Raw genomic sequence first — 14,484 nt, 5'->3', positions numbered from 1 at the left:
AGTGCATGTTAATTGGCTGTCCTGAACTGGAGGCTGGGTGATGAGAAGATCTTTCTCCCCACCATATCCAGGCATTTCCCCTATTTATTGATAGGAGTAGACCATGGATATTGTGGTCAAGCACATTCAAAAGCTGGATGGACCAGCAGTGAGTTGGGAGTAGGGTGAGAAAACAGAAATTCCACTCCTTTGGCTGGCACATAATAGCGTTTCTCCACCTTATTGTGGGTGGGAGCACGGGTGGCAAAGGTGTGCCAAACTGTCCTAGCTGGCTCCAGTATGGCTTCATTAATGGGGAGAGCTATTCTGTTGGGTCCAGCTGTTGGGATGATGTCTAAAAATTTATGCTGGGAGTCCTGGATCTTCTTAAGAGGAATCTGAAGCTCTCCAGCAATTCTGCGGCGAAAGTCCTGAAACTGCCTGAAACCATTGGGGCGGAGGGTAGGGTGCTGGGGAAGGGGGACTAGAGAGGGAAGGAGATGTAGAAGTCACTGCTTTGTCTGGGGATGATGATGGCAGCCTTGCTGGTTCCAGAAGGACCGCTGGATCTGGAGTGTAATGTTCCTTCTCCTCTTCTGCTAGATCCAGGAGCAATTTGAACATCCCCTTAGAGGGGAGGAAAAGGGTGACTCTCTGGTAGATCAGATTGACTCTGCAGGGGAGTACTAGTCCCCAGGTCCCCAAATGGCCAGTAGTAGGAGTCAACTGGTGGTCAGGGAGGGCCCCAGGGCATGGGGTACCAGCGGCTTCAAGAGAGATGATGTAGAGTGTGGTGCTTAGGGTATTACATGGGAGGTGGGAACACTCAACTTCTTGTCTCTGTTCCAATAAATATTAATACAAAGTGGTCCCACTGAAAAGTGATGGACCTCACAGGACCTGGGTGAGGTATGCTTGGGGATGTTGGGCTTGGGGAGCCAGCCCAGTGACATGGTAGGCAGAATGGGGCTGCTGATTTAGGAAGGTGGCCCCAGCACATCTGGGTGCTGCCTCCTAAGGTGAGACTAAAGGGCACTGGTACCAGACTCCCTGCCCCATGAAGGGTTAGACTTAGGAGATTCCTTCATAGTGGTAGCAAGCAGACACAGTTAGCTGCCTCATTCCTCCCACCTGACCTTCCTCCCTCTCATCACAAGTCCCAGTCCATTTTTTTTAAAGTCAGTCAGTGTCCTACTCCTACCCTCCTCTCTCTCTTCCCTGCCCTGACTAAATGACATATTGAAAATTGTGTAGAAAATGCCTACTAGTGGACTTCCTGTTCTGGGTCAAAAAGGGTTAAAACATTTTGTTCAATATTTCTGATAGAAATGTTTCATAAACATTTATAACAAAAACACTTAAATGAATCAGAAACAAATTCCCCTTTCCTCATAATTGTTGTTTTATGGAGAATTTCAAAATGTGGAGCTTTCAATTCAAATCAAAATTAATACAAATTTTGAAATCTCAACATCCTCCACAAAACAGAATTATCATTCTCCACCCAGGACTAATTATATGGCACAAGGCCACTTAACACCATTGTGGGCCCAAGTAAATACCTAGAATATCCTCCTGCAAAAAACTTAAAAATTAATAAAGTGGTGGCTGGCCACTTTAAATCTGTTTCATTGTTTCATTCTCCTTCATGTCCTGATCAAGCTAATAACGGCGCTACAATAACTTTAATCCCTTAGCAATGAAGTCAGGCCATTTTTATTACTAAATAATTGCATTTTATATGTACAGGCGTCAGAACTTTCTGATGTTGCTGCCACAAATGACAGCTTGTTTCAGTTCAATTTTCTTTATTTGTTCTCTCCGCCCTCATGTTGTTGGCAGGCAACATCAATGCACCTCTGCTACAATCAACACAGTGCATGACTCCTGAACAATGCATTCACTGGACCTGCATCTTGGATTCAAGTCTACCTCCATATGCCATTACATTATTGATTATTTGAAAATATGTTGTTTACATTTTAAAGATTCCAATCTGGCCATGCTTCTCAGTTACAAGGTGATTTCCAGAATCCAGCAATAAAGATGGAACGGTACTCCAGGCTGTTAGTTTCACTTTCCAATTAAAATAATAGGCTTGTAGATTGCCACCTGAATTCCATGTTACATGCTGAGTGTTATTACAGTTTATGTGCTTGAGATACACCGGGGTGAGGTGGTACAGCTTAGTTATTGTGCTTCTGCCATAGAATGGATGTGGGAATTAAGGGAGACAAAACAGAGAAAAACTTAGAAAAGGTTAAGTGTTACATAAAGCATGAGGACTGGAAGGGAACTCACATGGAATGGACAATTTAAAAAGTTATTTGAAAAGATTGTGCAGCCCTCCCCCCTTAACTTCTTCCTCTTGAGACAGTAATTATGGAAAATCTCTAAAGCCCCAATCCTGCAATGTCTTATGCATATGTTTAATTTTAGGCATGCACGTTTAATGATATAAGTGGGGTCTGAATGAGCTCTCCCCAACATCTAAGACAAACTGGGGGGGGGAAGACTTCAAGAGCGGACCAAGTTCTGGGTACCCACTCTCTAAAAATCAGGGCATTAAAGGTTTCTCTAGTTGGGCAATCAAAAATTGATACACTCATAATCAAAAACACTTTTAAAAATGTTGACCTAAGTATGTGACTGAAATTAGGTAAATTTGAATGTGGAAAACCACACAAACGTGAGGAAAGTTTTCCCTACACCCATCACCATTGCCCTTCCATAGAGGCCATTAAACAAGACAGCCCACATCCTTCAAAGTTAGGAATATGCAAATATGACAAGAGAATATTAAATTAAATTCTATTATTAGGCTACAATGGACTAATTTTTTCTAGGAATGATGCCTTGATAAAGGCCTGTGCATGGCCCAAAAAGGAAGAAAAAAAAAGCATAACACTGTCTAAAATTCCCAAATCACATCTGTTACCTCTCTCCAGTGGTTTCTTCAAGACCTTCTACAGATTAAAAGAGAAACACTGGAGGTCAGGGAACACCACAATACCCTGGAATTTATGTGACTTATTGCATGTAGCTAACAGTTCCAATTTTAAATATTTTAAATACTGACTATAGCTATCAGATCCTCAGAGTGAGCTGCTTATGATCAATCCAAGAGAAAAAACAAACAAAAAAATCAAATAAAGGGTAAATTTGACAGGCATAGAGCTGTGAGTGTGCCTCTTTCCCTTCCTTTCTCATTCCTATAGTCTTCCTAGCCTCCCCATTCCTCACCCTACCACTATACCAATTAAAAACAACAAAAAACCCAAGATCAACAAGGAAATATGTAACTAAAGATGTGATGCCAGTTCTTCACCATCTTAATACGCTTGTATGTTACATCCATGTGCCCCAACTCTTTGTTTTGCATCGTTTTGCGTGAAGGCTCTCCTGGACAATGTTTCTTCTCCATGTTTGCACAGCACCCTGCACAATGTGTCCCCAATCCCAACTGCAGCCTTTTGGCCTTGTCACTATATAAATGTTTATTACTTTCCCTAATAAAAAAAAAAAAAAAACAACAACAACTTGTCTGGAATTACAAAAGGTTCATGGAAATTCTCTGAGCAAGAAAAGAGGCTAGGCAGTAAGTTTCTCTGGCCCACTTCATTCTCCTTGTGCTGCTCTGGTAACATGAAGGCAACACTACTTGCTAGCTAGAGAACTCCCCTAGCATGGCAGAATTTCCAGCATGGAACTGGTGTTGCTAGCTCCTAGGCTACCTTCTCAGTAATCCCCTGTTTAGGGGGTCCATGGCCAACCAGTGTAAGGCTAATTTAGAAGTGACTCCAGCACCGAAGAGCTATGAGCAGCTCTCTTGATTTCCCCCACTCTGCTGTATCTAGTAGAAATTGGGCACAGCAACCCTAAATGTGTAGAGTAAATTACTCACTTGTGAATTATTCAGCTGTATGCACATATTCAATCTGAAGATTAGTCACAGAAAATATTTGAGTCAGACAGAACTGTGTTAGGTAATTAAACAGATGTATATAAGCAGGTATTGATCTATGCCAAAGAAGTATTTTGAAGCTTAATTCATTAATGTTTTAAAAGTGCTTTGAGATCCTCAGCTAACAAATGCTATATAAATGCAAAGTATCATATTATCATTTCCTCGGTACTCCTGGATAACAGAAGATAAAAGGTGACAGTATATCCTTCTATAGTGCTCACAATTTGTAAATTCTTGGGCTTTGCTACAAAAGAATGAAATCTATTATGTTATAATGTAGGAATAATGAGATGCAGATATGAATATTATCTTTATTAAGTTGCTTAAGAAGAAGGGTTGAGTGGCTTAGAGGATAAAGGACTGGGATTTCATCTCTCAAACCCAAGTGGGAATTTAATTTGCAATCCAGTATAGAGCTATGTTAGCTACCAACAGTAGCTTACTTTAATCGGCTCATAGTGGGGAATTATTTACAAGCTATCAAAAGAATACCCTCCTCTGACAGGACATTCCTTTACAGAGACAAGAACCAAGTTGCTATTTTCCACAGCTCTGCCTATCATATAAAGCGTGTTTGTTTGCTAAGCTCTAGCTGGAACTAGGATGCCAAAATATCATAGAATCATAGAATATCAGAGTTGGAAGGGACCTCAGGAGGTCATCTAGTCCAACCCCCTGCTCAAAGTAGGACCAATCCCCAACTAAATCATCCCAGCCAGGGCTTTGTCAAGCCTGATCTTAAAAACCTCTAAGGAAGGAGATTCCACCACCTCCCTAGGTAACCCATTCCAGTGATTCACCACCCTCCTAGTGAAAAAGTTTTTCCTAATATCCAACCTAAACCTCTCCCACTGCAACTTGAGACTGTTACTCCTATCTGCAATACCTGGGGGCCATTAGCTTCCTGAGTATCACAATTATAATTGGATAGCATGGAGCTGCTCATTTGCATGTAAGTTTATCTGGGAAATATCTGACTCAGGAAGGGGGTAAAAAGGGGACCCAAAATAGGTAATGGATGTGAAGGATGTGGGAGATGCCCATAACATTTTATGAATATTATATGTCTATCTGATTGTTATTGTGTTGCTTGCTGCATGATTTCAAAGGGGGTAACTCAGACATGAGCTGGCCTGCACATAGACAAAAAAGCAGACAAACACCTCTGATAGCCACCCCAGCCCCACATTTATTGATAATTAAAGGACAATACAGAGAGCCAACTGCATGGAAGTCTATCCGCAACCCATTTCTGGTGGGGCTGCAGAAATCAGTTTAACCAGGTTTAAGAGATACAGGGAGACAAAAAGCTTTGGGACTGATAAATGAACAGCCTTGAAACACAAGGGGAAGACACAGGAACTGAGTGCAAGCAGACTGTACTCCAGTTCCTAGAAGTGGGAATGCCTTGGTAAGTTATGCTTACCTTAGCTTCAGGTAAGACAGTTATCTGTGTAGACTGCTGTGTTAAAACTGTTTGCTCTTGTAATGCTCTGTCCTACCATTGAGTTTAAACACTACTTTATTTTGGAAAGGCTGTTTGGGCTCACTGCATTCATCATTAGCTCCCAAAGGGAAGATTATTGGGGCTCAAACCCAGTAGGACTTGCTTAGGAATCACGATCAGGATACTGAGCCTGGGACCCATTCTGAGAAGCGGAAAATCATGGGGTTTCTCCCCAGAACAGATGAAGAAAAGAGGCCTGTCACCTGGATGAGGACACTCAAAGAGACTCGAGAGGGAGTCAAAGTTGCAGCTAGCCCCGAACTGTGACAATGGGTATTGAAATTTTTATCTTTGAAATCAGTAGCATAATCTAGATAGCAGCAATGGTTTTGTGGTTATGGCACTGAAGTGGGACTCATAAGGGCTAGATTCAAATCCAAAATGCAGAGTTCAAGTCCTGGTCCTGGGCTGAATGACTCAGGGATAGCATTTGTCCCAAATTCCCTGCAGCGCTGCTCTGCACCTGCCCGAAGCTCAGGGGTGGTGACTGCCTCTTCCCAGCATGGGGGATAGAAGTGGGCCTTAGTGCCCCCCACCCCCAGCCATGAGGCCCTGTCTCTGCTTCTCCTCTTCTCTTGGAGGTCCCGCCTCCTGGCCAGGCTGGAAGCTGGAGCTGGGCTGTGGTAAGAGCTACCCAGGGAGGCCAGGACCTTCCACCTGCAATGGGTGGCACTCTCAGGGGGCAGGAATATGGGCCGGGGGCTGCTCTCAGGCACTCCAGCCCCCCACCCAGGGCAGATGGAGAGTCTGGGACTCCCCACAGCGGCCCGAGTTCCCTGGGCGACTCTTACCATGGCCTGGCTCTGGTTTCCAGCCTGAGCAGGGGGTGGGTCCTCAGAGGGAGAGGAAGAGCGGGGCAGGGCCTTGGGGAAGAGGAGGGATGGGGCCACAGAGCAGGTGGGGCTCCTACATGTGTCCTACTTTTGCCTTTAAAAAGGGGTGGTCACCCGTGTCTCTGGTCTGTCATAGTCTTCCTTTATGACCTTAGACAAATCATTTAACCTCTCTGTGCCTCAGTTCCCTACTGTCTGTTTTGTCTATTTAGATTGTTAACTCTTCAGAGTAGGAATCTTCTCTTAATATGTGAACAGTATGTACATAAATTAGTACAATAGGCCCTGATTGCAGTTGGGGCCTCTACGTGCTACAAAGGAATAACAACACTAATATAAGTCGAGCCCAGTTCAGTAGTCCCTGAAAATTATTCCCATCTGCTGGGTGTTTTGTGGTCTATGTGAAAAGAGCTGGTGCAGTCTCAATCCAGTCCACAGCAGGCAAATGTCCATGTCACAAAACCACTGGTTGGTAGTTTCAACAAAGAGGTCAAGAAATGAATGGCCATGAGAGTCTTCTCACCCCTTGAGATTGTTCCTCCAGGTCAAGACTGAGGCAGACTATTGAGATTTGCTTGCACTGCCTCTATTGTACTTCTGGGAATAAAGAAAGAACTTTAGTCTCCAAGGCTGTAATCTAGTACCTTTCACACTCGATTTTTAAAAAATAAATGAACTACTATGAAGAGCTCCAAAAACGAGCCTTACTTTTAGTGAGATCTCTGGATGAAGTCTTGGCCTTACTGAATAGCATAATGGGGTAAATTAGCTACAACGAATCAGGAAAAAGATCTTGGAGTCATCATGGATAGTTCTCTGAAGACATCCACGCAGTGTGCAGCGGTGGTCCAAAAAGCAAACAAGATGTTAGGAATCATTAAAAAGGGGATAGAGAATAAGATAGAGAGTATCTTATTGCCCTTATATAAATCGATGGTATGCCCACATCTTGAATACTGCGTACAGATGTGGTCTCCTCATCTCAAAAAAGATATACTGGCATTAGAAAAGGTTCATAGAAGGGCAACTAAAATGATTAGGGGTTTGGAACGGGTCCCATATGAAGAGAGATTAAAGAGGCTAGGACTTTTCAGCTTGGAAAAGAGGAGACTAAGTGGGGATATGATAGAGGTATATAAAATCATGAGTGATGTGGAGAAAGTAAATAAGGAAAAGTTATTTACTTGTTCCCATAATACAAGAACTAGGGGCCACCAAATGAAATTAATGGGCAGCAAGTTTAAAACAAATAAAAGGAAGTTCTTCTTCACACAGCGCACAGTCCACTTGTGGAACTCCTTGCCTGAGGAGGTGTGAAGGCTAGGACTATAACAGGGTTTAAAAGAGAACTGGATAAATTCATGGAGGTTAAGTCCATTAATGGCTATTAGCCAGGATGGGTAAGGAATGGTGTCCCTAGCCTCTGTTTGTCAGAGGATGGAGATGGATGGCAGGAGAGAGATCACTTGATCATTACCTGTTAGGTTCACTCCCTCTGGGGCACCTGGCATTAGCCACTGTCGGTAGACAGGATACTGGGCTAGATGGACCTTTGGTCTGACCCAGTACCGCCGTTCTTATGTCCATTGACTTCAAAAAGGCCTGAATTTCACCCTCTATTTTGAGATAAAGTCATTGACTGGATTATACTCTCTTCAGTGAAGAGAATCACATAGTAGTAAACTGAAGATCACTGTTCTGGACAAACCTTTTAATTTTCATGCACACATGGCATCACCTACTATAGATAAACCATTTCAAATAAAGAGAATCTGGGGAAAGAGAGGAATCTTGCAAGAGCTTAAAATTCACTAGACAGAATAAGATATTATAAAAATACTAGACAAGCCAAGAAGTTATGCATTTTCCAATATAACACTTCAAATTTTGCATAAAGCAATCCACTTCCTTATGATACTATCTTATTAAAATGCACCAGAGGTTAAATGAAAGGTAATATTTATAACCGCTGTTACAAGAGAAATGAACTATAGTAAACTAAAATGTGAGCCGTAAAAACACACTGTGTATATTTGTCTGTGTTTCTTTGATGCAATAGATCCTTTTTCTCATCAACAATTTATATGTAACAATTTATATATAACTGCACTTAAATTTATGCAGCAGCTTTTATCTAATAAAATATTGATTTTAAATTGTATGGTATACCTTCCTTGAACTTTGATCTTTCATACTTAGTGCTGTCTTGATGAAATATTTAGGAGTCCAATATTTTCCATGTGAAAGGTAAATTCAGAGTTGCTAGATGGTAGGTTTAGTTGATACACTAGCCTCGGATCACAGGATACCTGAGCTGATCTCCATCTTTTGATCACAGGTAATGAAAAATGAGTTTGTAGAAATCTCTAAACCTGAGACAACCTTTTGTGTGGATCATAAAAGCCAATTTGCAGTCTCTGTTGAAGTGGGCCTACCGTGCTGCACTAAAAGGGAAGTGCTTAGGTGCATTGAGAATGCACTTCCACTTCCAATTTAACAACCACTTTTGAGCCAAAGACATAATGGTGAGAGAAACCAATTAAATTTGCTCTCCTTATATGAAAAAAAGCCAAAATATTTTCAATGTATTTTGTCAAATGTGTGTAAAGAGTATGTGATGTCCACTTTAATGAAAATTCCTAAATATATTTACTTAATATCCTCTAATTTAGTTTGATTCTGCTCTATTATATCCGCATAAACTAACCCCACAGGAGTCAATGGAGCTGTGCCCATAGAGAATACAATATACAAAAAATGAGAGGATAATCAAGCCAACGATACATCGTTTTTCATTATGTTTGAAAGTAGGAAATCAGACCCAATTTAAATATGCCATCAATATTTACACAAACAAAGCTAATTACTGGGCCAGATATGGGTTCAAAGATGGAAAAGAGGATCATACATTCAATAATCCTGGATTTTAAATTAACAGATTCTGGTATTAAACAAACTGTTGACACTCCCCACAGACTAGGACTGTCCAAGGAGGACAGCTGGCACACTGCTTTTATATGGAGAGAAACTGCTGTATATAGTGCATTACATACTTATTTTTTTTTGGTATGTGGTTGTTATTAAATTAAAAAAGTAACATTAAACCAGATGACCAGACTCCACTTTTGAATCAGACATTAGAAGACTTGCCAACTGCATTATTAATATAGCTAAAGTAACTGCTGACATCAAGATGAACTCTAAAAATTCATAATCTGCATGCACACCAATCTGGAGCTTCACTATTCTGTACAATAATAACAAATTAACAAAAAATCTTAAACCTTTTGCTCCTTGCACAAGGTGAATGACTGAATAAGGATCTGTAAAATATTATGGTCTCAAAACTATGTATGTAAAGTAGCAAGCTTCTGCTCAATTGCATCAGGTACAATGGACTTTGCTCTGCAATCTGAAAGCCTGGTCATCAATTAGGGTGTGTGTGTGTGTGTGTGTGTGTGTGTGTGTTTCGTTGCAACCCCTCTTGTATTAGATTGGAGTCTTAAATTCTTCTAAATGGAGAAACATGATTGCATTATCCAAACTCGTGTCTTCATGAAAATGTAATAATGAAACTCTGAACTGAAGTCTTCAAATTAAAGTAAATATTCTGTATGATACAGCTAATCTACTGAAATATACAAAATACAATTTTGCAGTCAAGATATTGCCACTGAATTGACATTGTAAACTCATCTTCATATGATGTACTATCTAGTCATTTTGTTTAAACTACTGGAATGTGAAGAAAAACATTTAAATTTGTAGTGTAAGAACTGACTAGTAGATGAAAAGTAGACATTTCAGAGAAAACTTGAGGAACTGTATAAACTGCTAATATATTTTCTGCATTTTTATTCCCTGATTTCTCACAACTACAAGATATATATTTTATAAAAATAGGCCATTGGTTTCTAATTTATCTACTTCTGACACAAGTTGTTTTATTTTGTGGGACAGTTTCTCTGTGAAACTGGAGCAATAGCAAAGTAAGCATTAAAAAAACCTATCTTCCTCTCCGGCTTCAAGAGGAGCCGCAGCCCCGCGCCTACCGGGGACAGAAAGCTCCAGGGCTGTGGGTGCCGGAGCTCACTGTCCCCGGCAGGCACGGGACCGCAGCTTCTCTCCCCTGCTGGGCACTAGGCACTAGGTGGAGCACATCAATGCACCACCTTGGGGACCACTGACGGGCTTGAAACCCCGCTATACCGCGACCCCGCATTTAGCGCAATGTAATTTTTTGGACCCCAAACATCGCGATATAGCGGGGTTTCACTGTATCTGAGCTGGAAGGAATACCTTAAAACAGCCCACAAAGAATTAGCAAAGTAATGCATCGCAACTTGGGGTTGTGTATGGATTTTTTACATTTCTTTGAATCTGAGCTATGAATAGTTTCTTTTAAAGGTGGTTGAAGAGATGGGCATAATGTTTTATTTTCACATTATTTTGCTTTAAAACAGGCCTTTTCTGCAAAAAGTTGTGAAAGTGAAAAACATGGAGATTCTCCTGACTGTAGTACTTCTGAAGAACAGTTCCAGTGAACACATTCTCTTTCTCTCACATACGTGCACGCACACACACACACACACACACGTATGTCAGTCTGGCAGTTAGTCAACAAATTGAAAAGAACATACTGGTACTCCAGAGATGCTATGCTGAGTAATTTGTAGATCTGTTTGTGGTCTTTGTTTTAGAATGTAAGTATTTTTGTAATTTAACTCTATACATATATTCTCTTAATAGTTGGGATCTTAAAATAATCTATTTATTATTATTAAATACCTATATTGCCATACTTCCCAGTGCCTCCATCAGGAATGGGACCCCATTATGCTAGGTGTTGTACAAACACAAAGGTAGACAATATCTGTGCCACAAAGAGCTTACATTCAAGAGGATAAGTGGCACATGAAGGACAAGCCAGCAGGAAACACAAATATATATATAAATTTCCCCCCTTTGCTTTTGTACTATATGAATAAAAAAAGTATCAGATATCTCAGACTGCCCCAAGGCAAAAATCATTACCTAGCCTACCTTAGCCATCATCAGTTAGCAGAGTTCATGTTTGTGGTGGCAGAGTGGGACTTGGAGAGGGAGCTGATGGAACAAAGGGAGTGTATTCACTGCATAAGGATGAGTGTGGAAGAAAGCATGAGGACATTTGTGGGGGAAGTGGATGATGGAGGCAGGCATAGTTGGTGAAGGTGCAGTGCTGACAGTATGATAGAAGAGATTAAAACATTTACTTATCAGTGCTTTTCAGTTCACTTTTAAATTTAATAACAAAACCAAAAGAACTGGCACAAATATTGAGATACAGATATTGTCAACTGAGTGTGTGCAGAGAGAACACACAGTACGGTGAAGTATTCCCATCAAGCTTACCTTCAGGCTCCCTAATCTTTCTTCCTGCTGCGGACTTTCGAAGCATGCTCCGTCCTGAGTTGAACAAGCTAGTTAACTCATCAAGGGGACTGGTCAAGGGTCTTGAGTTTGTAGGGCTGTATGGAAGTGGAGATGATGAGTTGGAGTTTGATTTCCTGTGCTCAGCTCTTGCCACCTTTACTGGGGAGTAAGGCAGCTTGGGGAATGGGGAAGATGAACCTCCAACTTGAACAGGATTTGGTCTTTGAGGTACTTTTGATGGATCTGAGTTTGTTCCTGTGTTCCCTGTATTAGCCAGAAAAGTAGCACAAGTCTCTGGGGGGAAAGTAAAATGTGAGGAAGGTCGATAGGAAATAGATGGGGGCATAGGAGGAGGCGGGGGAGGGAGAGGAGGAGGAGGAGTTGAAGGAGGAGATACTTTGCTTGAAACATTAAATACAGCCAAACCTGGGGATGAAGGCCTTTCATTCTCCCCTTTCTGGTTTTTGGAATACTGTGGGGATAGAGGACTTGAACCCTCTGACTGCACCGGGTATTTTAGATTGGTTTCCAAGACAGGAAGCTTTTTCACTTCTAGTGGTGTTAGGGGTGATTCATCAGAAGCAGGTGAGCATGTTACAGGGGTTGGAGGAAACACAAGAAGTGGGGGCCTATGGGGAAGCAAGTTTGGGAAAGGGGCTGGAATGTCACAAGAGTCTTTATAGCCCAAGGCTGCTTGATTATTTGCATCAAGTTCTTCAGCTGGTACAGAGTTTTTGCTCTCAAACAACAGCGGAGGAGATCCGGTCACTAATGGAACCATCCCATTACCATTGCTGCCTTCTTCCGGTAAAAAATATTTCATCTCTTCATAAACAGACTCTCCTTGGTCTGGGCTTTCTGGTTCAGCAGAACTATTCATCATAGCATTCCCTACCATTTCAATATACACCGGCTCAGTTTCCTCCTCTTCCTGTGACATACACAAACTCAACGTACTGTGATGTGGCCCATCAGCAGAAGTTGCTCTTTGTATTGTCATAATGTCATGACCACCTGTTTTAGATACTATGTTTGAATGTTTCACATCCCCAGGCTTTTGGCCAGATATCTCTTCATAAGAGCCACTGAGCTTTGTGTTGGGACTTCTTTTTGGCTTTCTCGGAGGAATCTTTTTCATGGTGCTATAGTCATCACTGTGTGGCCTTGGTCGGGTCAATACTGAAATGGAAATATATAAGTATATATATTAACAACAGATCAAGGTCTTGAGTCTTCTGCAAGATAATGTCTTACAAAAGTTTTGTACTTAAACCTTCATTGCATAGGATTCAAGGTACTGTAATGAGCTCTGGTCAAAAGCTAACCTGCACGCATATGGAGTAAGAAATAAGACTCAGGACTTTCTGCTTCAAAAACCACTGGCCTCTATCATTGGAGGTGAAGAGATGGAATCTTGCCTTCCTATCAGTAGTACTAAAGTTAGTCATCAAAGGGTGAGAATCAGAAATACCTGAACAGATCAACAAGGAGTCTGGTGGCACCTTAAAGACTAACAGATTTATTTGGGCATAAGCTTTCGTGAGTAAAAACCTCACTTCTTCGGATGCATCCGAAGAAGTGAGGTTTTTACTCACGAAAGCTTATGCCCAAATAAATCTGTTAGTCTTTAAGGTGCCACCAGACTCCTTGTTGTTTTTGTAGATACAGACTAACACGGCTACCCCCTGATACTGAACAGATCAGTCATTCAATGAGCGGTGCTCTGCAGGAGTGTGCAGTGTCCACTGGGTTTGCCCATTTTTGCTGGCTAATGCACGAGGGAGGGAAGCAGCACAAAGGAAGTAGAAACCACACACAAGGTCCCTGCCATGAAGTCCTACAGCCTGGAGGACATTCTCTCGAAGGGTTTAGAGCTGGCATAACCAGATTGTAGTTACCCTCCTCACAGCCTCTGGTGCAGGAAGGGAAGAGTGGAAGTGGATGGCATGCCAGGGGCTATCCGCAGCTGGTAATTGATCCCTTAGAACCCTGACTAGCTGTCACCAACTAGAGTAGCCCCAGACACCACTTGGGGTAGAGAATCAGGGAGCTATAGCTGACTCTTTGGACAGACCTCCAATCTGTCATTCCCATCAGAACTTGGGTACAGTAAAGAATCTGGTCCAATAATTTCACATTTATTTAGCCCATGCACCTTCAAAGATGCCAGGTGACTTATAAATTAGTACATATACACTACCATTAACATAAGAAAAAAATGTCTTTATTTCAAAGAACCATTTGATTGTAGGTATATTATTCCTCCCTAGCGCTGCTGGACACAGAAGGCCCAAACACTGTGCAACTGCTGCAGTTTCACTGAACTGGGATAGAAAGCCTCAAGCATGGACTGGAACTCTCCATCCCTTAAATGCATCTCTCCCCTCTGGAGCACAAAGAGCGGTTTCAGGGGTGGATGGGCCAGAAGAAGGATAGGAAAGATGGAAATACATCTGACATAGATACATCAACCTAAATTATCAGGCAAAGAGGATATGCAGGGCCTCTAGCCACCATACGAGTGGCTACAGAGTGGTTGTATATTATTTCCCACCCTGATTGCAGCAAAGGAAGGATCTGCTAGCCTCTAGGCAAAATCTGATTACTCAGGCTTAACAAGTGAGAGCGAAAACCATTTCTTCCTCTTTAATTTTAAGTACGGCGAGGGGGCAGGACTACTTTAATCAAAATTGCAGTTTACACACTGTAATGCTTTGAAACATTTTTGGACTTTCATCCTATTTCAGTATGATCTGTGTACCATTACCTCCAAGTTCACCACA

General features: G+C 41.7%; 1 protein-coding gene across 3 annotated transcripts in view; it reads right to left on the bottom strand.

Moving 5' to 3' along the window:
- Positions 1-14,484, bottom strand: part of MYO16 (myosin XVI) — a 588,255-nt gene that overhangs the window by 37,326 nt on the left and 536,445 nt on the right. For all 3 annotated transcript variants that reach the window (XM_054013071.1, XM_054013089.1, XM_054013080.1), the window contains one exon: positions 11,681-12,880. In XM_054013071.1, the coding sequence (XP_053869046.1) occupies positions 11,681-12,880 (1,200 nt within the window). The remainder of the gene's footprint in view (positions 1-11,680; positions 12,881-14,484) is intronic.

The sequence above is a fragment of the Malaclemys terrapin genome, chromosome 1, assembly GCF_027887155.1.
Source record: "Malaclemys terrapin pileata isolate rMalTer1 chromosome 1, rMalTer1.hap1, whole genome shotgun sequence".
Lineage (NCBI taxonomy): Eukaryota > Metazoa > Chordata > Testudines > Emydidae > Malaclemys > Malaclemys terrapin.
This window is presented reverse-complemented; position numbering and strand designations above follow the sequence as displayed.